General features: G+C 43.2%; 1 protein-coding gene across 2 annotated transcripts in view; it reads left to right on the top strand.

Annotated features, from left to right (window-relative positions):
* The window catches only part of PTPN14 (protein tyrosine phosphatase non-receptor type 14), a 174,962-nt gene that overhangs the window by 93,177 nt on the left and 54,665 nt on the right, over positions 1–27,120 (top strand). For both annotated transcript variants that reach the window (XM_047705313.1, XM_047705314.1), the window contains exon 4: positions 26,985–27,082. In XM_047705313.1, the coding sequence (XP_047561269.1) occupies positions 26,985–27,082 (98 nt within the window). The remainder of the gene's footprint in view (positions 1–26,984; positions 27,083–27,120) is intronic.

Genomic DNA, 27,120 nt, shown 5'->3' with positions numbered 1-27,120 from the left:
GTGTAGTCCGAAGAAGATAAACAGATTTCAATTAAAGATTATTTAAGAAGATGATTGATAGACCCTTGGTAAGTGATTTTTTTTAAAGATTATTTATTTATTTGACAGAGATCACAAGCAGGCAGGAGAGAGATGGGGAAGCAGGTTCCCTGCTGAGCAGAGAGCCCGACTCGGGCTCGACCCAGGAGCCTGGGATCATGACCGGAGCTGAAGGCAGAGGCCTTAACCCACTGAGCCACCCAGGTGCCCCAAGTGATGATTATTTAAAAAAAAAAAAAAGCAGCAAACTGGAGATATCGGGAGCCCGTTGACTTTTGAAATGTGGTCCTTAGCAGAATTGCCCTTGGCATTCTTTAAAAATTCAGATTGCTCTACATCGCTCTCGACTTCCGGAATCAGAATCTGTTTTTACTTAGTGCCACAGGTGATTTTTGGACTTACTTAAGTTTGGTTAAATGGAATGCAGCTATACCTTGATGTTCTTTCAGCAGTTACTAGTGTTTTATGTTAGTGTATCGATGTTAGGAACAGGGTGGATTTCAAGGCAGTGGGATCAGAATGAAAGAGTTGCAAAGTCCAGAACACCTGGTTTAGGCTGGGAAATTTAGAGGATGGATGGTGTGGGTTTATTTGCAGAATAACTGTGGGCATCTTCATGGGATCCTCGAATATACAGAATGGGAACCCAAGGTTCTGCAGGAATTTTGGTCAGTTTGTATTTCCTCAACTTTAATATGCAACATTTTAATTTTTTAATTCGGTAAATTTTGATAATGCATTATAGATTATACATAATGTATGGTTTGCATTATAAGGGGCAGTACTGTAGCAAATGTTTAGTATTCTGTGCATCTGTAATAAAGGCAGTAATAACAACTGGCCTGAAATATACTACATTAGTACTCTAGAACCTTAAATGAGACCTTTTCCACTATTTCCCCAGACTTTGACATTGTAGACTTAAATTTAAGAAAATGAGAATTTTTCAAAATTGAGAATTCTGTTCTTGGATTTCTCTGGTTTGTTGATTTCTACTGCATTTAGGTAAATAAAAGACGAAACAATAGGTAAATTGAGAAACAAGAATAAGATCATTTCAGACAAGTGCAAGTCTAAAACTGTGAAAACAGAGTTTCTTTTCATGATCAGTTTTTAAAAAATATATATTATTTTCCTAGACTGGTTCATTGAATCTTTGATTCTAAATACCAATAAGAAACACAATACATTTAAGTTAAAAAAAAATTTTTTTTAATACAAAGGCTCCGTTCCAGATAGGATTTATCTTAGTTTTCCAAACAAACTTTTACGACCCCCTCCTTATGTACATGGAGATATTCCGTGTTGCTTCTGCACACGTAACCCCTCCCATGATTTTGTGATGTGCTCCCTCTTGTTATGAGTAGTGAATGTGTTACCCTGAGAGCTAATACTCTGACAGTATTTCACCAAAAAATTCCATGTTTATTTTTTTTTTAAAGGCCTGGGAATATTTTATCCACAGGAAGTTGGAAAATACCAGAGATAGGAAAACTGTATTCTTTATACCTGGTTCCTGTTCAAAAGAGTGTCCCAGATTATTTAACCATTATTCTCCCAAAGTGGGCATTTTTCCTTCCTCATTTAATGTGATTATTTGCTAATTTATAACATTGTATAATTATAACCACAATATAATTAGAAATGCATTTAGAGCTTTAAACATATAGATAGTAGAAGAATGTTGAATTGAATTACAGAGATTTTTATCCATTGCTCTGTGATACTTGCATTTTACCTAAAAGCACATACACAAAACAAACCTAAAACATTTTACCCTCCTTACCTTACCTTACAAGTAATTGCATTAGAGGCTATTCAAATAGAAGAGAAATCAATCTAGCTTTCTGACTGTGGGGAATGAAGTATACATAGTTAATTGTCTACAGTAGTGTTTGCTGGAATGATGGAGGCTCATTCGGGCATTGTACGGATTCTTTTATGATTTCCACTTAAGAAACACAGAATTTTGTAATGATAAAAGACATCACAAATCATCAAATCTGACTCCCTTGTATGAAACCAGCCTGATCAGAGCCTCCCCGAGCATTAGCTTCCAGACTGGTGCTCCCCATGCCTGTATGCTGTGCTCCACACAGTCCAGCCCCTGCTGTACCCCTCGCACCTCCACCTTGACCTCCGGAAGTCCAAGGACTGGGTGGGTGTCTGTTCTTCGCAAGGAAGTTCGTCTTTCTGCCTTTTTTTTTTTTTTTTTGATCCTCAATTTTTACCCACACTTACTCCAATGTCCCATAATTTTCGAATGTCTTTAATATCTGTTTCTCATAGATTCCTTGCCTTCTGTTTTAACGATGGTTTTTTCTCTATCTTAAATACTAACCACAAAATATTTATACTTGTGTATATTTATACACCTTTATATATCCTAATTACTACTGAGTATCTCTCTTACCTTCAGATGTCTGGTTTTTTGCTTGTTTTCTATGTATTTACTTGCTGCCTCCATCATTTTTTGTTTGTTGGATCATTTGAGTCCTTGAAAAGTTATGTAACTGATTTTGCTCACATTGGCCTCTTGACGGTTACTAAAGGACACCCCCACCTCTGAACCAGTGGCCTTTTCTTCTGTTCTCTTCACTCACGGACAGCACTAGGCAGAAAGAGTCCACTTCTTAAAATCCTCCTCCTACTTGGTTTGTGGTGCCTTTCAAGCTTCATCCAGTCTTGGACCTACTGCTCTTCATCTTCTGATCCCCAATTTGCCAGAATTCTGCCCTCCTAAATAATTTCTCTTTATATACGATCTGCAGTAGATCTTAATCATTTTCAGCCTTTAGGAGTAGTTTCTGACAGATGCGTCTTGATTTGGTACCACCCACATCTTACTACTTTCCTGCTGGCAGGACAGTCTTCCATTCACTCACTCATTCATTCATTCATATAGTGAATATCTACTGTGTACAAGACACCAGAAGTATACACAAGATACAGCCCTTTTCTCCAGGAGGATGCACTCATGTGAGCCCCACTGCTCTGTGTTGCATTCTTGCTTCAGGCTCTTTGGGTGATGATGGCCACTACCATTTGTCGAACATCTCTACACAGGACACTTTGCTCACTCTATCTCAATCAGTCCTCGTAGGAACGAGAAAGATAGACCAATGAACTATTTTCCTCCTGTTATTTTCTGTTGACCTTACATTTAAATTATTCCCTAAATATTTTCCGCCAAGCTCTGGTAGACTTTTCTCTTGGAGTCACATTGTCACCTTCTGTTACCAGTATTTTTTAGATAAACTGTTCAATTTACAGACAGTGCAGAAACCAAAGTGTACAACTCAGCGAATCTGTACAACATGAATACACCTCTGCAACCAATGCCTAGATTAAGAATTGAAACATCCTTCTTCATGTTCCCTCTCAACCTCTGTCCCCTGAGAGTGACCACTATCTTGACTTCTGACAACATAAATTGGTTTTGCTTTGATTGTTTTTAAGGTGGGATGATAGAGCATGTGCTCTTTGGTGTCTTCTTTGACCAACATTTTTTGAGAGTCATCTGCATTGTCGTGTGTAGTTAGAGATTGGTAATTTTCAGTGCTGCATAATATTCCAGCACAGGGCTATATATTATATTTTTCTGAAAATTGGAGTGTTACTGATAATGTACAGTATTCTTTTAGCTTTAGGTGTACATCATAGTGATGTCAATATTTTTATACATTATGAAATGTTCCCTGTGGTAAGTCTAATTACCGTCTGTCACCATATACAATCATTACAATATTGATTGCATTTCCTATGTTGTATATTACATCCCCATGACTTACTTATTTTATAGCTAGAAGTTTGTACACTACGTTTTACTCATCCTGCTGTTGAAGGACAATTGGATTATTTCCAATTTGGAGCTATTATGAACTATGCTGCTATTTACATTTCTGGCACGTCATACGGGCATCCCAGTGCGTGTCCTATGGATGCGTGGCATCCTTGCACATGGTTTCGATGCATGTACTCATTTCTGCTGAGTATGTATACACAAATTTTACCCAGCAGTTCTCCAAAATGTTTATTGCTGCCAGCAAAATAAAAAGCACATTTTTAAGGCTGAAAATTTTTAGATACTTGAGGTTGCTGTCCTTTTACTCCGTATATTGAATTCGTCATTCACTAAATATTTATTGAGTGTCTACTATGTTTGAGGCCCTTAGGCTACATCTACAAACATAAAAGCCAGTGCTCTGGCACTTAGTTGCAGGTCAGTAGGATTATTGATCTTTCTTAATAGGAACAATAACGGTGACTATTAACATTATTGAGAATGTACTTTGCGGTGGGGCACAATTCTAAACTCTTTATATGTATGAAGTCATTTAGTTCTTACGACAACTTTTGGAGTTAGCACTATTATTATTCTAATTTTACAGAATAGGAAACTAATACACAGGGAGGTTGTATAACTTACCCGCCATCACAGTATGAGTAAGTGACAGAGCCTTGATTTGAATCTACAGTGTGGCCCAAGAATCCACGTGTTTTCCCACTATGCTATACGTATCTTTTTTTTTTTTTTTAAGATTTTATTTATTTATTTGACAGAGAGAGATCACAAGCAGACAGAGAGGCAGGCAGAGAGAGAGAGAGAGGGAAGCAGGCTCCCTGCTGAGCAGAGAGCCCGATGCGGGACTCGATCCCAGGACCCCGAGATCATGACCTGAGCCGAAGGCAGCGGCTTAACCCACTGAGCCACCCAGGCGCCCCTGCTATACGTATCTTATTTAAATCCGCTCTAGCCTACTCTGCCCCTACTGCATGTTTTCTTACGTCCATCCTGAAATACAATGAAGTGGGTAAGAGCACAGGCTTTTGAATCACTTAGGCTTGGATTTGAATCCTGCTTCCGTTGCTTTCTCTCTGCCCCCAGGGAAGTTATTGGTCCTTCCCCAAGACTCTGTATCTTCATGAACAGAGGGATCCTTAGTGATTGAACTGGTTAGTAAATGGAAAAGCCATGCTCTGTAGTGCCTGACCACCATTCCCATTATTATTTGGCCTCTTGTGTCTCTATAGTCCGTCTGTTAATACCATGTAAATGCCAGGGGCATCGCAGCGGCTCAGTCGGTTAAGCCTCTGACTCTTGGTTTCAGTTCAGGTCATGATCCCAGGGTCATGGGACCAAGCCCTGCATCAGTGTCCACGCTCTGCTCCTCCCCATGCTCACGTGTATGCACACACACTCTCTCTCTTTCTCTAAAATAAATGTTTAGAAAATATGGTGTGCACACCAACCCTAAGCATCCTTCTTAAAGGCTGTTTTCATAATTTCCTTATCAAAAATGTTTAATGACTTGGGATGCCTGGGTGGCTCAGTTGGTTAAGTGCCTGCCTTCAGCTCAGGTCATGATCCCAGGGTCCTGGGATCGAGTCCCGCATTGGTCTCCTTGCTCAGCAGGGAGCCTGCTTCTCCCTCTGCCTGCTCTGCCTGCCACTGTCACTGCTTGTGCTCTCTTTCTCTCTCTGACAAATAAATACAATCTTAAAGAAAATGTTTAATGACTGACCATTGCCTGGCAGGTAAAGACAAGCATACAAAGGCATGGGAAGCATTACAAGTCTGTATCCTCCTTCTTGCCCCCTACTTTTTCCACAAATCCTTCTTACTTCTCTATCTGATCTATTCAGTATTCGGCACCCTGGGCTTCTCCTTTCTGGGGTCTTTGCTAGTCACTGAGGTATCTCCCTTTTCCTTTTGCCTTTTATCTGGGAAGCCTCCTCTGCCTTCTAGATTCATCTCTGGGCATTCAGTCCACCCATGTATTATTTTCTAAGTGTAAAGCCACTGTAAGATGCTGAGTGGCACACGATGCCATTCCTGTCCTGAATGGGTTTCCCACTCTATTAAGGAAGATTTGATGGTCACATAAATATACCTACCACTACAGGGTAGTGTATGATAGGTACCTACTGGGGGTATCCTTCATGGGTGGAGTGGTGAGGAGAAACTTTGGCAAGGTATTTTAGGGTTTTCCAGAGAAAAAGATCTAACAGGATAACAGTATATGTAATATATATCTACACACACAGAGATTGATTTATTTTAAGGAACTGACTCACATGATTTTGGAAGCTGGCAAGTCCAAAATCCGCAAGGTAGTTCTGTAGCCTGTAGACCTGAAGACCCCAGGAGGAGTTTTGAGGTTGAGTCCAAAGGTGGTCTGATCGCAGAATTTCTTCGGGGGAGGTCAGTCTTTTTCTTAATGTTGTCAGCTGAATGGTTGCGGCCCACCCATGTTATGGAGAGTCCTCTACTTTACTCAGTCTACTGATTTAAATGTTTATCTTATCTAAAAATTACCTCCACAGACACATCTAGAGTAATCTTTGACCAAACTATCTGGGTAGTATGGCCCTAGTCAGGTTGACACAGAAAATTAGCCGTCACAGAAAGTATCTGTTGAACTGGGCTTTAAAGAAGACATTGGGCTGTGATAAGTGAATCAAGACTGTTGGAAGGGAAGACGAGCCCGCTGAGGGTCCGTAAGCCTGTTTTCTCCCCCAACATACGCAAAGGGTAAGATAACTCCCCACCCCCCACCCCCAGTAGCAGGGTCTCACTGATGGGTGAAGGTGGGAAGTCTGAAGAGAAAACATTCTGAGGAGAGGAAAATTGGAGTGTAAACACCTCATGGATGCTGTAGAATGTGGTGGGAAGGAGCCAAGTGTAGCAGACAGAGCCCTGGGTTTATGTTTTGGCTCCTTCACTCCTTGCATAACTGTGTATAAGCTGACTACCATCCATGAGCCTGTTTTCACAAAATGGAGATGATGAGGTTTATTCCTTCCTTCTGCCAACACAGACATATCTGTTTGTCCAATTATATTGAATCAATGTGGTTTCGGCAAGAAATAGAGAAAAACAGGGGCCAGCAATTTTGCGTTGCTCTTGGTGCCCCGTTAACTTGCTGTGTGACCTTGGGGTAAACGGTTAGCATCTCTGTTATCTCCCCAATCTGTTAAATAGTTCCTTTATCACAGCAGAATTTGAAAATTTCTATCTTACAGAAATAATTAAAACATTTTACATAAGGTTTTGATTTCTTGGAAGAAAGGATTTGTTGAAGGACAAGACTTTCCTGTTATTATTGGGTCACAGATTCCTGGTATGAAGTCTTGTTCTGCATCTTGGAACTAAATTATGTAATTTCTTCTTTAGAGTTTTCAAATGGTGATTCATTAAGGAAAAATACTACCTTCCACATCTAGAGTACCCAATATTTTCATTATAGAGGGGACACTCTTCCTTTTTACTTTTTCTCCTCATTGTAAAGCCCTATGTTTTGAGATTATTCATATATTTTAGAGAGGGGAGGGAGGGGCACAGGGAGAGAGAGAATCCTGAAGCAGACTCCCCCTGACTATGGAGCCTGAAGTGGGGCTCACGATCCTGAGATCATGACCTGAGCCAAAATCAAGAGTCAGCCACCTGACTTACTGAACCATCCAGGTGCCCCAAAACCCTGTTCTTAAAAAGTTATCTACCATTAGTACTTTCAATAAGTATTTTGTTGTTAAATATTACATACTTACCCTTCACACTGAATAATTAATATAATTTATGATAATTTTGCATGATCGATATTTTAATTGGACAGCCGTTTTGGACAATGTGCCAGTCACTGTGGTATTTTCATTCACTCATTCACAGATGTGTCTATGCCTTCAGTGAGTATTCACCGAATGTCTGTTGTGCATTAGGAATCTTCCAGGTACTGGAGATAAGGGCATCAACAAAATAGACAAAATCCCTGCCCTCATGAAGGTCACATTTTTAAAAATATTCATAGTAGCTTTTGGGGCGCCTGGGTGGCTCATTGGGTTAAGCCTGTGCCTTCGGCTTGGGTCATCATCCCAGGGTCCTGGGATCGAGCCCCGCATCGGGCTCTGCTTGGCAGGGAGCCTGCTTCTCCTTCTCTCTCTGCCTGCTGCTCTGTCTACTTGTGATCTCTCTCTCTCTGTGTCAAAATTAAATAAAATCTTTTAAAAATATATTCATTGTAGCTTTTGAGTGGCTTCTTCCATTTTTATAAAATTCTGGTTAGGAATCATGGAAGCATATGGTACCCTAGTTATCGGAATGATTAAAATTAGATACTGAACTGTAGTCTCTAAAAAGAGTATGAAACAGTGTTGCTCAAGTTCCCAGATAATGGGTTTATTTTCATGTGCTAATTATTCCAGATCCCCTCCATAGAGAAGGTGATAAACATGTATAGAAGAGTTTATATAAGCACTTATAAGTGAAGATGTTTTCCGTTGTATATGCTTTATTTTTTAATATTTATTACCTATCTACTTATGTATTCATTTCTTTTAAAGATTTTATTTATTTGCTGGTGAGAGAAAGCGTGCACAGGTAGGGGGACCAGCAGGCGGGGAGAAACAGGCTCCCCTCTGAGCAGGGGGCCAGATGCCGTGCCGGGCTTGATCCCAGGACCGCCTGAGCCAAAGGCAGAAGCTAAATGAACTGAGCCACCGAGGCACCCCTATGCTTTTTTTTTTTTTTTTTTTTAAGTTTTATGTATTTATTTGAGAGCAAGAGCATATGAGCAGGGGGAGGAGCCGAGGGAAAGGGACAAGCAGATTCCCCGCTGAGCACAGAGCCCGACTGGACTGGACTCAGGGCTTGATCCTACAGCCCCGAGATCACCACCTGAGCTGAAACCAAGAGTCAACACTTAACTGACAGAGCCACCCAGGCGTCCCTTCCTTTGCATATGCTTTTGATCAAATTCTGCTCTAGACTTACTTTAAATCTTTGTGATCATGACTTTCACAAGAAAAGCAGTCTGTGGATAAGCATAGTCATGCCTTTCTGTCTGAAGTGATGGAAGTTACACAGAATGTGCTGACTTGAGAAAGTGGAGAAGTACTTGGGACTTAGTGCCGTGTACAGGACTTTGTCACCAGGATAAAGGTGACAGTGACTCGAAATGAGTTTTCATAAAAATAATAAAATTCTTAATTAAAAAAACGCACGGACTTGTAACTATTAATTACACAAACTTGTTTTTCTTTTCTGATTTTTTAGGGCATGTTTTTGGGTCAAGTTATACGGCAAAGACCATTTTTAGTCTTATTATTCTTTACTTTGATGATATTGGGGGAGTTTATTGTTGTTGTTTAAGTATGACTGTTTTCTAATGGAGCTCACGTGGGAAGTGGCCATGATTTGGCTTCTTCAGAGGTTTTGCCAAAGATGGAATGAAAGTAGTATTTCATTTCCCATTTCCTACCACTTAACCTTTGCCCATTTCGCACTTGCTACACAGGTCTCCTCATCTATCTTGGTCTGCATGGAAAATTCATATCATGGAAAACAGGTAGAAATATCTATGAGCTTCATTCTGTAAAGTTATACAGAAATATGAAGCAGAGGATTTAGGGGACAAGGAGGAGGAAGAAGAATGATGAACAAAAGAGGAAATCCATTACTATATCGAAAAGATTCCCCCCCCCCAACTTAAAAAGTGATGAGATAGATGTTTGAAGTGGTTTGATGAACTTACAAGTTTTAGTGGAAGATAATCTGGTTATAATTTTATTAAAACAATAATTCAGTCTATTTTCCCCAGAAGGAGAAGTCTTTACCCAAAATTTTTATTTTTAGGGCGCCTGGGTGGCTCAGTGGGTTAAACATCTGCCTTCGGCTCAGGTCATGATCTCAGAGTCCTGGGATTGAGCCACACCTCGGGCTCCTTGCTCAGTGGGGAGCCTGCTTCTCCCTCTGTGTGCTGCTCCCCCTGCCTGTGTTCACTCGCTCATGTACTCTCTCTCTCTCTCTGACAAATAAATAGATAAAATCTTTAAAAAATTTTTAAAAATAAAATTTTTATTTCCATGGCTCAGGCCAGAGCTCTCGCTGGTGTCCCTGAGTGTTCCTTCTCATGCAGCCCATGTCTAGTCTTCAGAACGTGTCTGGAGTCTGACGGCCTCCTGCACACGCACTGCTACTCTTCTTCGTCCACTGCCCCTTCTCCTGACCGCTGTCCCGACTTCCACTCTAGCTCCTCACAGGCCAGCGAGTAGGTTGCAACCAGCGCCTTTCTTTCCAGTGTGTGTCCATTAATGTGGCTTCTCTGCTCTGCGCCTTCTGCTGCTTTGACACCTCATTCAGAATAGTCCAGATCCTTCCATCACAGCTCACCTCTGTGACCTTTCCCCCATCGTTCCCTACCGTTTGTCCCCTTGCTTGCTCCTAACTCCACGGGCTTCCTTGCCATCCTTGAACACACCACTACACCTGTTCCTCCCGGCCCTGTGTCTGCTGAACCGAGCAGCCCTCCTCCACACACTGGTAAGGCTAGCTCCTCCTTTCTTTCAGATCTCTGCTCGGAGTTCGCCTTACCAGAAAGACCTTTCTTGACCACCTCCCACTTTGTTACTCTCCATAGCTTTTATCTGATTTTATCTCAGTGAACATATGTATTTACTAAATTATTCCTTGTCCTCACTGAAATATAAGTTCCTTGAAGGAGAGCAGGGTCTGCCATTTTTAGTTCACAGCTACCTCCCTAGTGTTGGGAACCATTCCTGGCACGTAGTATGTGTTCACTGAGTTTTGAAGAGTGGATAAATAAATAATTGAATATATTTAATAGTACATTTCTAATAGTTTGCCAGTAAATGAGGTCTAAGTTGGTGTAATTTTTAAATAGAAGAGCAGAGGCTAAGAAGCCTCTTACAGAGGCTAAGAAATCATTATAGTCCTAGAATTTGACAGCTTTTATAATGATTTCTAGCCAATGGATTTTGGACTGGTTTCATGAACATATTTAAATATGGGAGGCCATATATTTTCTGCAGGCTTAATTTTTAGGAGAAGCCTCCTGAGCTTTTTGTTTAGAGGGGAATTTGAGTACTGACTACTTCTCTTGTATAGGAATCCTGTCCTTTGAACATGGAGTTATGCCTACCGGGCATGCCCTCTATAGCCACTGAGTATCCAGAACGGACACCCTTCCTTGGTTTTATGCCCCTATGAGTTCTTGGCTCCTAAAGAGGCATTTGATGTGTTTCTATACTAATGAAATAGTTTTAGATTCTTAAACTTAGAATGAAGAGGGGTGTGTTTATAGCAGCCTTCTCCATGAGATGGAAGAGATGAATTTTCTCTGACATGCCAATTACAGTTCTCTGCTTGACAGTCCCCCTTCTTTGTCCCCATACCTAGACAAAGGGCTTCTTTGCACCTGTGTGTAGTCTCTTGTCTCTGTAGATCATCATTTTCTTTTCAAGGAAATGGCATTTTCTACTTTTCAGTTTCCTGTGTGTTGGGGGATATGAAAGACTGCCTTCAGAGATTGGGGCAGTTAGAAAACCACACTCCAGAAGAAGAAAGGGCATCCAAAAGTATTTCTTAAATCGCATCCAACAAAAGGAGTATCTACTCCTTTAATCCTAGAGCCCTAGACGGGGGTTGAAAGGAAGAATTGTAGACATTTCCACGCCTGAAAATGTCAAGCGTAATTTTGGCTGACAGCACAGCGTAGGAAGACGCTAGATTCTTGGACAGTGAGATGTTTGCTGGTTTGGTATTTTCTCTTTGGCAGTGCCTGCCACACTTGATATCCTCAGCTGCTTTTGAAGATTCTGCAGAAGAAAAGTGTTCATTTCCAGCAGCATAAATCCACTGAGTGGTCCCTGGATTCATGTTGTAATGTGTTTACAACTTTCTGTAGTTTTTCTCGTCCTTCCAATTCTTCCTTTCAGATTTACGCTCCAGGCCTAAAGAAACGACAGACCATGCCAGCTGACTGCACAGGCACGGTGTCATAGTGAAGGAGCACTTGACTTGGGGTGCCTGGGTGGCTCAGAGGGTTAAGCCTCTGCCTTCAGCTCAGGTCATGATCTCAGGGCCCTGAGATTGAGCCCCGCATCGGGCTCTCTGCACGCAGGGAGCCTGCTCACCTCACCCACCCCCTGTCTACCTCTCTGCCTACTTGTGATCTCTCTCTCTCTCTCTCTCTCTCTGTCAAATAAATAAATAAATAAATAGTTTAAAAAAAAAAAAAGAAAGAAAGAGCACTTGACTCTAAAATCAGAAGACCTGGCAAGTCACCTTGCCTCTCTGAGTTTGCATTTCCTCACGGGTAAACGCGAAATGTGTGACCCACCGTCTCAGAGTCTCTGTGAATATGAAATGACATGAATGTTGCACCTGAAAACACGTGGAAAACGACGCCGTGAATCTCAGACATCGTTGCAATGAAGGATTATTCGAATCTTCTAATTGCTTAACATCTAGAGAAATTGATGACCATTTCCGTCATGGAGAGTTCAAGTCTCCAAAGCGTTTGAGAGACATGTGGTCTATTTTTATTATTTCTTGCAGAGTATAACCTAGCAACGATGGAGAGTTTCTTTCAGCCAGTCTGTAATTGACTGGCCCTTAGGGAAGGCCACGTCACATAGGGCCGTCATGATGTCTTGCTCCAACGTACATGTGCAGTAAGACCTACTCTCTGTTAGGTGTTGAGGGGGAAATAGAAAGATGAACAAAACAAGCTTTTAAAATAGCCAAGGGAACAAAGTAAATATTCATAATTAAACTAACTGCCTAGTCAGTACCGTGGTAGTTACAAAATGCACGGGGAGCAAAGAGGAGAGAATGAAATATTCTAATTCAGTGGCTGGGGGAAAGCTTTATATTGTGCAATACCTAGAGTTTAGGTGATTCTGGGTTCTTGTTTTGCTGCTGAGTCCAGTGTTATCATATGCCAACTATTTGGTTGGCTAGCTTCCCAAGAAGCATTCTTTTTGGCCACTGGGTTTCTCTGAGTCAGTAAATGATTGTAATGCTTTTTGCACGGTTCCCAAGTCTGGGATCCTCTGCTGGATCTGTGAATTACTGAACAAAGAGGGGTGGTTCCTTCCCCCAGCGTACTTGTGGGCTCAGTAGAGATGGGTGAGCTTATCATCATTAGAAATATATAGAATCTGTGATATTGAGGAGCTGTGATTGGTGAGAGGTTGAACATGGATCTTACCGGCCAGATTCAAAGTGGGGTGGGCTGAGCAGTTGTCTCCCAGTAGGGTCCATTCTGTGGAACTAAAGGTCATCGAGCGGAATCTCAAGGGATCTCCTGTATTTCTGACTCCTGGGCAGAAATAGCAGTTCTTTTGCTATTTCTGATAAATTTCCCATCCAGCGTGTGTGTGTGTGTGTGTGTGTGTGTGTGTGTGTGTGTGTTTCTCTCAGTGTTTTTATTTTTTTTATTTTTTTTTAAAGATTTTATTTATTTATTTGACAGAGAGAGATCACAAGTAGACGGAGAGGCAGGCAGAGAGAGAGAGGGAAGCAGGCTTCTTGCTGAGCAGAGAGCCCGATGTGGGACTCGATCCCAGGACCCTGAGATCATGACCTGAGCCGAAGGCAGCGGCTTAACCCACTGAGCCACCCAGGCGCCCAGTCTCTCAGTGTTTTTAAATATACTTTAATGTGGGTAATTTTTTCAGTACTTAGACATTTTAAAGCCACAACTATGAGAAAATGTGCATGAAGTGACAAAGAGAGCACAGAGTGAATGGTTACCTGCAGAGTTTCAACACTAAACCCCAGAAGCCCAGTGATTAGACATATTTAAAACTTAGATTGGCCAATAAGTGAAAACAGTCGCCAGAGTATAAAATTGGACTTGGCTAGCTTTTAGAAACAAAACCTGGGTGGGGTCATGGGTTTTGATGACAGAGATACTGGAGGGAGGGATGTAGAAGGTGACGTTCACCCAGAGTCCTCAGGTGTCAGGAGTCCAGACCGGACTAACTGTAGATAGAAATAAAGGCAGGCAGGACTCTCAGCCGATCACCCTGAACAGAAGAAAATCACAATCAAGGACAGCTCATTCCCTTCCAACACTTATCTTAGGCTGGAGGGCCCCCACAGCTGGAAGGTATTCCCTTGGCCTGGCTTGTCGCTTGACTTTTGGCCAATACAGAATCTTTGGTTGTTTCTTGAGTCTACCGGGTATGTGAGAGTTGGGTCAGCTGGCACCTTCCATTTCAAAGAGCAGAGAATGGCCTCTGCTTTGCTCTGACCTACTGTGATGGTAGGAAGCTGGGTTGAAGAGGATAGAATGCTAGTACCCATTGGTCTTCTGATTTCGTCTCCATCCATACCGAGCTTCCTGGTCACCAGTCATGGTCAGATACCCTGTGTGTCTAGCCATGTGGCCTCATATAGGGTGGGAACTTCTATTTCTCTCCTCTGTTTCTCTAGGGGTATATAATGAACTAGTTTCATTCCGTCATCCATTCATCCAACATTTGCTAAGCCCATTGTACTCACTTCTGGGACATACCTTCATTGAGAGAAGACTTAGCTGCTTTTGGCGATTGTTCACTTGTGAGAATATAGAAGCTACCTTTACTCTGGGACTCTAAGGAAGAATTCGTGGCCATCCACAGACATGAGCCTCACACTCATATTCGTTGATTTTTATTTATTTTTCTCCTTCAGACCAGGCAGATAGCTGACAGCAGCCCTGCCCTCCCATGTGCTAGCTACCCAAATTTTTAAGGATTTATACAGACTTCTTAGCCACAACCCTGGCTCTTTACCAGGTAGACAGATTTTTGGAGAGTTGACTCACCCAGCTTACAGATGTAATTTAAGCTCCCCTTTCCCACAGTGGAGTTAGAGGTAATATGATGAACCTATGATTTGGGGGGGCAGGCAGGTATATAGTTTGAGCCGATGAGTCAAGACATACTTATTCCTAGTATCAGAAGGATAAGGCGCCATAGTTTCCAGTGGCGATGCGGAGGAGGAGTTTGGGTCGTGCTAATGTGCATGGAGCCTTGTTCCTCCTTGATAGGAACTTTCACCCACCATGAGAGCTGCTTTCTTTCTTTTTTAAAAAATTTAAATTCAATTTAGTTAACATATACTGTAATATTTGTTTCAGGGGTAGAATTTTAGTGATTTATCAGTTGCATACAACACCCAGTGCTCGTTCCATCATGTGCCCTCCTTAATTCCCATCCCCCAGTTATCCCTTCCCTTCCCCCAAACCGCCCCCCACCTCCTGGGCCTCCCTCTTCTCCGCCAAGTCTCCGTTTGTTCCCTGGAGTCAAGAGTCTCTTATAGTTTGTCTCCATGAGGACTTATTTCATGCTGTGGTTGGTCCTTGACTGTGATTCAGCCCTGAGTTCTCTCTTTGCTACTTGGTAGCTCGGAAAGCAGTATAAATCATCAACAAGTAAACAGATGGGCCACACTGAAGGAATTTATTTATTTCTTTATTTTTTGTAAGCTTCTATTCTTTTTAGAGCAAGTTTAGATTTACAAGATGGAGGGAAAGGCACAGAGATGTCCCCTGTACCCCCTGCCCTCACACATGCATCCTCTCCACCATTATCAGCATCACGTATCAGTTTTGCCAAGAATGACCTACCTTGACGCATCGTCATCACCCAGAGTCCATAGTTCAATTTAGGGAGTTCAGTCTTCGTGTTGCATATTCTGTGCATTTGGACAAATGTATAACAGCATGTATCCATCAGGATAGTGTCATACAGAGTATTTTACTGCCCTAACGATCTCTGTGCTCTGCCTGTTCATTCTCCCTTCTGCAACCACCGATCTTTTTACATTCTTCCCAGGGTTGCCTTTTCCAGAATGTCACACAGTTGGAGTCATACAGCATGTGGTCTTTCTATATTGGTTTGTCCACTTAATAATGTGCACTTACGTTTCCTCCATGTCTTTTCATGGCTTGATAGCTCATCTCTTTTAGGTTCCAAATACCATCCTATTGTCCGGTTGTATCCCGGTGTGTTTATCCAGTCACCTACTGAAGGACGTCTTGATTGCTGTCAAGTTTTAGAAATTATGAACAAGGCTGCTGTGACACCGTTGTGCAGGCTTTTGTGTGGACATAAGTTTTCAGCTCCTTGGAGTGAATCCCAAGGAGCATGATTGCTGGATCATATGGTAAGAGTAGGTTTAGTTTAAGAAACCACCAGACTGTCTTCCCCAAGTGGCTGTGCCATTTTGCATTCCCACAGCAGTGAATGGGAGTTCCCGTTGTTCCACATCCTTGCCAGCATTTGGCTGTCAGTGTTCTGGATTTCAGCCATTCTAAGAGTTGTGTAGTAGTATCTCATTTTTTAAAAAAGATTTTTATTTATTTATTTGACAGAGATCACAGGTAGGCAGAGAGGCAGGCAGAGAGAGAGGAGGAAGCAGGCTCCCCGACGGGCAGAGAGCCTGATGTGGGGCTTGATCCCAGGACCCTGGGATCATGACCTGAGCCGAAGGCAGAGGCTTTAACCCACTGAGCCACCCAGGTGCTCCATATCTCGTTGTTTTAATTTACATTTCCTGATGACATGACACAGCGTATCTTTTCACGTATTTATTTGCTATCTACTTATTTCTTTGATGAAGCATCCATTAAGATCTTTGGCCCATTTTTTAACTGGATTGAGTTTTAATAATTATCTGTATATTTTGGATCAGTCCTTTATTAGATGTGTCTTTTATAAATAGTTTCTCCCAGTCCATGGCTTGTCTTCCCATTCTCTTGACATTGCCTTTTGCAGAACAGAGTTTTAAATTTTGACAAAGGCAATAATTTCATGGAGTGTGTCTTTGGTGTTGTATCTAAAATGTCATTGCCATATCCAAAGTCATCCAGATTTTCTCCTATAATCTTCTAGGATTCTTATGGTTTTGCATTTTGCATGTAGGTCTGTCATTCATTTTGAGTTATTTTTGTGAAAGGTATACGGTCTGTTTCTAGGTTCCTTTTGGGGGGACGGGGTATGTGGGTTCACAGTTGTCCCAACACTATGTGATGAAGAGGTTCGTTGTCTTTGTTCCATTGCGTTGCCTTTGCCCCTTTGTCAAAACCCAGCTGACTGGGGCGCCTGGGTGGCTCAGTGGGTTAAGCCGCTGCCTTCGGCTCAGGTCATGATCTCAGGGTCCTGGGATCGAGTCCCGCATCGGGCTCTCTGCTCAGCAAGAAGCCTGCTTCCCTCTCTCTCTCTGCCTGCCTCTCCGTCTACTTGTGATCTCTCTCTGTCAAATAAATAAATAAAATCTTTAAAAAAAAAAAAAACCCAGCTGACTCTGTGTATGAGGGTTTACATCTGGGCTTTCCCTTCTGTTCTGTTGATCATCTTTCACCAATATTCACTGTCTTGTCTTTGTCTTTATAATGTTTTGAAATTGGGTAGTGTCACTTTTCCAGATTTGTTCTTTTTCGGTATGGTGTTGGCTATTCCAGGTGTTTGAAGGAACATTTTTTCCCTTTTGCCTAAAAGCAAAGAGTTTAAGCCTTCCTGCTTGGTGTGTGATGGGTTACATTTTGGAAACTTTCAGGAGCCTCTTTCATACCTCAGAAAGAATAATCTCATAAGAATAATCTCATAATCTTACCGTGAGGCGATTAGTCTCCCTCCCTCTGTCTGTATGCATTCCTCTGTAGGTATTTCAACTCAGAAATGTTTATTGAGTGCCTACTTAGTGACAGGTACTAACATTAAATGATAAGACCCCAGTCTCCAGTCTGTGAGGAGGTGTGGTGGGATGGGAGAGGAGTGGAGGGCATTGCAGGAGACACCCGGGCAAAGCACCGTGGGGGCTGGGAGGAGGCTCCATTAACTGGTTGACCTTTGGGAAGCTTTACAGGAAGAGAGAAATTTCAGCTGAGCTTTGAAAGATGAGTAGGTGATGGTCCGAATGGAGGAGGATGGGCAAGGGCAGTCTGACGGCAGAAGCAGTAAGGAGGCAAGAAGGAACGTAGTAGGTTTGTGGAAGCACCGTAAACTGAGTTCAGCTTAGGTGTGTGGTGTGTGGGGAGACACGAAGTCAGAAAGAAAGAATTTCTGAGTGGATCACGGGGAGCCTCCCGTGCTCTATCAGGAGTGTGAACTTTTTCCCGATTAAGGTTACTAGGTGTTTTATTTTGTTGAGATAAAATTCATATGACATACAGAACATTTAATATTTTAAAGTATATTGTTCAGTGGTTTTTGGTATATTCACAGCATTGTGCAGCCATCGGCAAGATTGGATTTCGGAGCCTTTTCTTGCCCCCCCCCTTAGCCCCGGACAACCGCTAATCTCCTATTTGTCTGTTCTGAACATTTCATATAATTGCAGTTGTACAATATGTGACCTTTTTGTCTGTCATCTTTGACTTAGCATGTTTCATGGTGGCAGGTATCAGTACCTCATTCCTTTTTGTGACAGAATAGCCCCTCGTGTGGACAGACTGCGTCTTGCTGATCCATTCATAAGTTGATGGGCATTTGGATGGTTTCCTCTTTTTTGGCCCTTATGAATATTGTTGCTATTTGTGTACAGCTTTCTGTGTGAACATGTGTCTCAGTTCTCTTGGGGATATACCTAGGAGTGGAATTGCTGGGTCATATATGATAACTCCATAATTAACTTTGAGGAACTGCCAAACTGTTTTCCAAGTCATTGGAGATTTTTAAGATGGAGCAAAACAGACTCAGATTCTATTTTAAGCATCACACACTCTAGGACTGTATTTTCTTTTGAGACTAGGTATTTCTACTTCTGTTATGTTTTCCTAGTTCAGGGCATCACAGCCCACAGCAGTGAAACCTGTCTGGTTTTTTTTTTTTTTTAAATCGTGTCGTTGTGACTGTCATGAAGGAATCTATACTCACTAGCCTAGAATGTGGCAGAAAAAGTGCTGTCGGGGTATTCTCTCTCCCTCTATGATGTATTGTGGAGAAAGAGTTTTTCTTTTTTAAAGAGAACCCTTGATTAAATTATAGGCTATTATTAGGGAGTTTATTGTACTTATAAACTGGACTTGGATTCCCTGTAATTTGTTATAATTAATGCAGGAGTTCAAGAGCAGAAAGCAGGGATCAGGTCGTGGCATGCTTTTGTCTTTTGCAACACCTTGCTATCATTGGGGCCTTTTTTCACTGGTAGTTAAGGCCTGTGTGTGTTTGTGTGCATTTCAACGGACGTTATCCTTTTTAGGAAAGAATTACAATCCTTTGACTCACTGAAGCTCAGAGGCCTCCGTAAGAAGTTAGACGTCTGTGGCAAAAGAGAGTATCGATCGGTGAATGTTGAGGACTTCGGGATTGAATTTTTGCCAAGACAGTCGGGTGTGTGTGTGCGCGCGCGCGCGTGAGCATAGGCACGTGTTTGTGTTTTCTCACACGCACGTGTATTGGCTTGTGGTGTGAAACGGCGAGGAGACAAACTTTCCCTTTTAAGGTTATCTTTGTCGAGTCCGAGTTTTAGCCTTGGCTCCCCCCCCCCCCCCCCCCCCCCCCCCCCGCCCCTGTTGGGTTGTTTCCATTTTGCGCAGTTGCAGGACCCTTGGCTTTGTACTCTGCTTGACAATGCAGAGTTTTAATGGACTGTCAACTTGAACGTTCATTAAGCATAAAGCATTCAGAGGGTGCATGGGTCAGGTGGCAAACACGTTATTATACGTGAATAATCATCAACTGAAATCTTCTCAAGGGTTTTGAGGATAGAGGGACAGAGGGAGGCAGGCATTCAGGTTTATCTGGTCGCAGGCCTGCGGGCGGTCCTGTTTATCTGGTCCTGGCAGGCAGAGAAGGGGTGGGCCACCCTGCCCAGTATCTGGATTTACAGTGGTGCACACCCTTTGGAATGGATGGAATGTGCCCTTTCTCTCTTGCTGGTATCTCTGTCAATCTCAGTGTTAAAATTATGTTCCTTTGCTGTTCTGTACCCCTGAATTCTAGGACAGCCTGTCCTCTGTCACCTCTTTCTTGTCTTTTATAGTAAAGAAACTTGTGCATTTATTTCTTACTCGTCCCATGTAACGTCAACCAGAGAGCAATGGTACTGCTTTAGTACGTCCTGCACTGTCCTGGGAGAGCTAGGTTCTAGTACCTTCTAGCAAGATTCTTCCGATGTGGCTGATTGTGAAGGAAGTTTTCTAGTGAGGAAACAACGTTCCATCCTTCGTAATAACAACAACAACCCGGCTTTCTCTCTCTTGCTCTCCCCCCAGAATAGCTGCTGGAAAGCCTTCGCAGACTGAGGAATGTAAGGATAGTATTGACATGCTCCCCTCTCTCTAAGTTGTCACATCTGTATGGACCACGCACACGGGAAGGGAGAAGCGGGGGTGACAGACCTTGACCTGCAGAGAAGGGAGAGGCAGACAGGAGCTGCCAGATAATAACAGTGGTAAGGCAGGTCGATAGTTACAGCTTACAGAATGCTTTCACTAACCTATTTTTAACTATGAGAGAGCATTTTCTTTCTCAGATCTCCTTGAGCAGTGGGGGTAAAAGGAGTAATGCACGGGTGATACGTGCCAATCACACAGCTCCCCGGGTGGTACTAAGTGTGCTAGCAACAGAATGAAGTCCAGATCCCTTCTTTACGATCCATGACATAGAAGGACCTTGATTCAGCCAAGAATCAGTAAAGATGGTGTGTGACACAGGGTGAACTGCAGTTTGCTTTTTTAAAAAATCCGCATTTGGAAATACGTCTAAGGGCTGTTTGTACCCACTTCTGGCTGGAGCCTCTCCTTCTAGGTAGCAGCCTGCCATTAGGGACCCTACTCTCTCAATTTTACTTTGCTCCTCTGTGGATCTTACAATGCTGCTGGCGAGTTAGTAGAATACACAGCTTGGTCCCCTTTCCCTCCACCCACCTCTGGAAATTGAAATTTCCCAGAGGCTGCTGCTCGGACAAAAAAAAAAAAACCAGATCTGAATTACCTTATGACTGTCCTGCCCTATGTTTTGACAGAAAAGCTCCTCGTGCCAGCGTCTGCCTCACTCCTGTGCTGTGGCACATGCAGTCGGATGGGGCGGGAGCCTGCTTGGTGATCAGAGCCTCTCCTTAGAGGCAGTGGGATCCCCCCAAATCACCAAGTAGTGGCATTTTTATTTTCATTTTTATTTTTGGACTTCAGTGGGACCAAGGACTTGCCCACAAAGGCTGGGAATCAGATCCCATTCTCTGGTCTGCGGCTCTGGTCTGTCGGGCCCTACCTCCAAGAGCCGTATGACCTTGGGCAAGTCATTCTCCTCCCTCCACACTGTTTCCTTCTCTAAAAACAAAAGGGTAGGACTTGGATTTTTGAAATCTTTCCCTTGTCAAATAGCTTAGGCTAAAGCACGCGTGATGACGAATGACCCACAGATCTCTGTGGCCTCAGAAAATACAGAGGCCTGTTTCTTGCCCACGTTCTGCATCCACTGTGTCCACTGCCTGCCTTCCTGGGAGCTCGGGCCAACCGAGGGGCAGTCCTATTTGAACTCTGCAGGTCTCAGGGCAAAGGGAAATAGGTAACTCGGAAGGCTCCTGCTCCCGGGGTGGCGCTCCTTCCCTTTGACCCCAGAGCCTACTTGCAGAGTTGATGAGGTAGGGGGGCAGGTAGGGGGGAGGATGGAGGAGGGAGGCTCCATGGGGAGCAAACATTTGGAGCAGTCGTCATGGCCACCCCCTCTCCTGTCTCCACCATCCTGTGATTTATGCTGAGAACATGGAGCCCTTGAGCGCCTGACCAAAATCAACTCTTAAGGCTTTTTATACCTTCGTGGCTCTTCTCTGTTGGAGGCCCTTCTGCTGAACTGGCCTTGGAACGAATATTTCACTTGTGGGAGCATGGGAGAGACACCATAAAAGCAACACGTCCTCAGCGTCTGCGTTCCTCTCGCCTTCCTTGTGGTTCTGTGGTGGTACAGTCCATCCTTTTCGGAACACCACATGGAATGTCTCAATCTGAGAAGTAGTAACAGACCTGCAAATAGATCCGAGTTGCATAAGTGCTGAGATAAATCCCCCATATATAAATGGAAAAGAGAGACTCGAACATCTGAGCGTATATCTGTAAATGTGGAGGATAATGATACAGGGTATAATTTTGAAAGAGTTCTTTGATACGACTGTCAGAAGCACTGAATGCTCTATTGATTTGACCTGGTGCGGCATTTTTTTCAGACTTCCTTTTCAGAATCTTAGGGGGAGGAAGGAACATGGAAAAGTCAGTTATTTTCTTGAGCTTGGTTGGAACTCTTCCAGACAGATGAGATATCCCAAGACTGGTTCCTATTAACTGTCAGTTTCCAGTTGTCATATTTAACAGCACCAACTATCAGGAAGCTTTTCTGTTTCCTGTAGAGAAACCTGAATTTTAATCTCTGTAGAGTAAAAACAAGACAAAAAAATGTTGAAAATAGAAATTTTACCTTTACTCAACAAGCATAGTTACATTCACCAGTTGGTAGAGGGAGAGCAGAATCCTAACCTAAAACCTTATTCATTGGAGCCCAGCAGTCAGATGGACGACTTCCAGGTCTTTGAATAGGAAAAGTATTAAAAAGTTTTCCTTGTGAGCTTGGGTTTTCAAAAAGGATCTCTTTGGAAAGTTGGCAGTTACTTTCCTGGCATGAGGATTGGTGTGTGTGTGTGTGTGTGTGTGTGTTTTCCCCTCCACCCAGAGCTATGACAGGGTGGAGTATGCTTCCACGAAATTACACGTTTCCAAAATAGAATTCACTGTTCTATTTTACCGCCGTTAGCACTGAATCTCTAATCAAAAATGAGCAAAAACCAAACATGCTAGAAATAGAATTTCAGCTCATATTCTCTAATTTAATCTTCATATAGGGTAGAATTATTATACTTTACAAGAGCGCCTTTGAAGCAAAAACATACCAAACAATTTCCAAAGTGTTCCAGATTTCATTCTCCTTTCTGCGATCTCCCGTTGTCATCTCCGCAGTGTCACGTGGTTGTCGTAGCAGATCATTAACGCGGCTCGGATTCCCTTGTAGTCTGGATGGCTTCCAGGAAAGAGCTCTTGCTTTCTTCAGTCCTCGGTTTTGTATCCCAGTACAAGCCTGTGTCTGACCTGAATGACCAGGAGCGATCCTGGTGTTCCTTGCTAGTGGATTAGGACATCCCGTTGCCTCGAGCGGTGTGGATCTGTTCTAAAACTCCCTCGTGTGTTACAGAGGTGATAGCTGTAGATGAAATTGGAATCAGCACAATAAGAGAGCTATAATCATTGTTTTGCTCATTCCCATGGATTATATTCCCAGAGGTATCAGCTGATCAGAGGCTCTAGCCATGGCAGGTAATGTTAGGGTTAACACCTTTTTAAAATGTTTTACTCCTTGGTTCTTAAAAATGGAGCCCTTAATAACATGCGCGCGAGCGAACCATGACGTCAGGGGTTCAAGAGAGGACGACTATCCTCGCAAGGCAGAGACTGTTGTAAACCTCTTCAAGATGTCCCTCAGCATTAAACCAACTTCCGCATACAGGAAGTGCTTAATAAGTGTGAATATCCATGTTTCTTCTGAACTTGGAGAGCAGAAAATAAGTCAGAACTGCTCAAGAGGGAGCGCCTGGCTGGCTCAGTTGGTTACGCGGCTGACTCTTGATCTTGGCTCCGGTGATGATCTCAGGGTCCTAGGATCGAGGGGCTCTCTGCTCAGTGGGGAGTCTGTTTGAGGATACTCTCTTTCCCTCTGCCCCTCCCCCTTTCTCTAAATTAAATAAATAAATCTTTTTTAAAAAGTCCATTCAAGATGGCAAGGACTGGGCGCCTGGGTGGCTCAGTTGATTAAGCAACTGTCTTCGGCTCAGGTCATGATCCTGGAGTCCCAGGATCGAGTCCCGCATCGGGCTCCCTGCTCAGTGGGGAGTCTGCTTCTCCCTCTGATCTCTCCCCTCTCATGCTCGCTCTCTTTCTCAAATAAATAAAATAAAGTAAATCTTTTTTTTTTTTTTTTTAAGATTTTATCCATTTACCTGACAGATCACAAGTAGGCAGAAAGGCAGACGGGGGGGGGGGGGGGGGGGCGGAGCAGGCCCCCTGCTGAGCCGATAGCCCACCGCGGGGCTCGATCCCAGGATCCTGAGATCACGACCCGAGCTGAAAAGCAGAGGCTTTAATCCACTGAGCCACCTAGGCACCCCTAAAATAAAATAAATCTTAAAAAAAAAAAAAGATGGCAAGGAGTGTATGGCATATGGAAGGGATTTGACATTGTAGGGTTAAGAGGAGTAGGTGAACTTTACCACTTTTTCCTACCTTGAAATTGGGTGTTCTGGTTGGTTGGTTGGTTTGTCTTTTTCAAGAATTCCGTTTGCACCTTTCTTCAGTAAACTTAGGATTCCTTCCTATCTCAAAATTCTGTGGTTTTGTTGTTGTTGTTCGGTTGTTTTGTTTATTTAGTTTAGATATCCTTTCCCTTTTCTGAAGAAAGTCACAGCAGGATCCTCTGGTGATACGATGAAGTTACACTTCTTCATCTTTCTTTTCTTCTTCTCCCATTTTCCAAAGTATGGTCTTGAGACTCTAAGTGGCTGTTCTTCCAATGATCTATCAGTTTTCACAATGAACTCTTGACACTTACAAGATCTTTTGCTGACTTAGGGCCCCTTCCTTGCACCAGTTTCCACAAGGAGGCGTTGTCCTTTCTAAGAACCAGCTAGGTTAGGAGCATGAAAGATCTTCCATAAAAGGCTCACGGGTAGTTCCCACTCTCCTGAAGGGAAAGTGACCTCACACAAATGAGTGGAGCTTTTACTCTTTCCTTGAAAATGGACCCAGAGGCCCAAGACAGGGGCCAGAGGAAAACCAAGAACCAGGCCAGGGAACAAGGAAAGAACATGGCAGACAGTGCTGAGGGGGAACCTTGAGGGGAGGGAACACAAGTAGGAAATGTGCTGTGCTACGTTGAAAGGGACGTAGGCTCCCGAAGCGCATGTTTCTCCTCCTAGTTCAGGTTTTACTGAGCTTTCTCCCAGGAGGTGAACCAATAGTGTGCATCAGATTATACTTTCAGACATAAATCTGTTACTTAAGTAAGGCTGTAAAAGCTGAGCTTTGCTCGTGATTGACAGGGGGCACAGTCCTTGAAGTGAAGGTGCTAATATAAACCATTTCTGTTGGAGCTCTTGGAGCTCCAGATAAAACCATGGAACCAAGTTGCTCTCTGTCCCCCACCTTGGAATGGAAGAAAAGCAGCACCTGTATTATGGGAGTGCGTGGGACTACACACTTCTGTAGTGTTAACTCACCTTGGGTGACACATTTGAAAACGTTGAGCTTGAATACACCTGAGCTTGGGGACTTAACTTTAGTGATCAGGTAAAAAAAGGGAACCAGAAGAGAACACGAGACATATTTTAACGGAAGCAAACCAGATTTCTTGAGTCTTTGCTATTTTGACTTACTCTTGGTGTTTCTTTAAATTCATGCACAATTATTACTTCAGAATATTTTGTTTACTCTGATTATCTCCTATGACTGATAAAGAGAAAGGTTATGACTTCTGCTTTCCTTCCATGGAAGATGATTGCCCAAAGCCCCCCTCCCCACCCCCCTACCCCCTACAAGCCACACCTTCAATTTCAGGGGGTCTTTAAAAGTATCCTGCCTAGTATTTCCTCCTTATTATTTGTTCATTTTCAGAAACAGCAACACTGCTCCTTCATTACCAGCAAAAGACTTTTGGCCACATGCTCTTATATATCAGGATTTAGAACCCAGGATGCCCCTAATCAGCTAAGGATAGAATAACTAGGTGAGACAGAGCCATGTCCGCTGATCTCAGAGCACGGAGTGGGCACAAAACTTCTCTACACATACCAGGGACTTGTCTTTGAAAATCAACACAGATACTTATTATATACATTATAACTGGTTTAATCAATTGATATGGACAGAAGTACAATTACTGATTCAGTAGTGGAAGCTACAAAATGATTATGGATAGTTTTAGGTGAAAGGTGGGGCAGGAGTAGGAAGAGCATGTCGTTTTCCTATTACATAGTAAGTTTTACTAAAAGGAATTTTTAAAAAACTCAGCATTGGTCCTTCTGATTGGAATATAGGTTTGTCCCACCAGAGACTGACATGGTCATCTGTACCCCTGTCCAGTCGACCCAAGGAGAGAGAGGAAGTAGAGACTCTACAGAGGGGTCAGAGACCCCGAGTCCTTCCCTCAGATAGACTTTGGGTTGCTATGTAATGACATCCATAATATCAAGGTAGAGATGACAATAATTAGCTCTCAGTGCTGACTGCCCCTCTCTAAAACAGAGTAGAGTTTTGGATCACTCTTGAGCTCCCTGGATTGCCATGTCCTAGTTTAGAAAAACTAGAGTTAACGGTTACCAGGAACAGAAAGGTTGTTAGCATTCGCCAAGAATTAATGCTAGGAAAAGTCTGGTCTAGAGGAGACTGTGTTTTAAGAATGTGGTCAAGGAAAGGAGAGTCCTAGGAAGAAAGGTTTGGGGTGAGGAAATTTCTAAATGCTCAGGTGACTCTAAGAGCCCAGCAACACCGTCCTGGCTTCTGAGGACAGTGGTCCTCTCTGAGCCAGGACATTGCCCAAGGGCGCACTCTGTTTCTCTGCATCCGCTGGGTTGAGGGTGTACTTGGGTTGGATTTTTGTTGAGTCCCAGACCTGTGGGGTGAGCCTCGCTCTGAAGAGCTTTGTCTTCTCTGCTAGCAGAATGCCAGACTATCCGGCCTGTTTGCGATCCACCCCGCCAAACTGTTGAGTTTAGAAAACGGAGTGTTTCCAGAGTGGTTTTAGGAACGCATGGCTGTTGGATGCAGGTTTGCCAGCTGTGATGCCCTGGGTGTCCAGGTGTGGAAGAGCATTTCCTTCCCGGTCTCTGTTAGGAAGAACTGGTCCTTATCGGGTGTTTCATCCAGGGGATTTACAATGAGATGATTGGATGAGAACGCTCTCAAACTGAGAATGCCCGGGCTGTGGCACCTGCCACATCAAACGAAGATAAACACAGCAGAGGGCGCTTCCCGTCTTTTATGGAGCTGACCTTTCTCAGCATCACCTGTGTGTCCTGCTGTGTACACAGGGTTTTACATCTAGACACATTGATCTTGTGGGAACATATTCCAAGTATGTGTTTTTAAGGTTATTTGTCTCTCTGTTCCCATGGACAGATATCAGTATTACCTGCAAGTCAAAAAAGACGTGCTGGAGGGGCGGCTGCGGTGTACGTTGGAACAGGTGATCCGGCTGGCCGGCTTGGCTGTGCAAGGTAAGGAGTGTGACGGCCGCCATGGGGAATCCCATTTT

Source organism: Lutra lutra, chromosome 15 (genome assembly GCF_902655055.1).
Source record: "Lutra lutra chromosome 15, mLutLut1.2, whole genome shotgun sequence".
Classification (NCBI taxonomy): Eukaryota; Metazoa; Chordata; class Mammalia; order Carnivora; family Mustelidae; genus Lutra; species Lutra lutra.
This window is presented reverse-complemented; position numbering and strand designations above follow the sequence as displayed.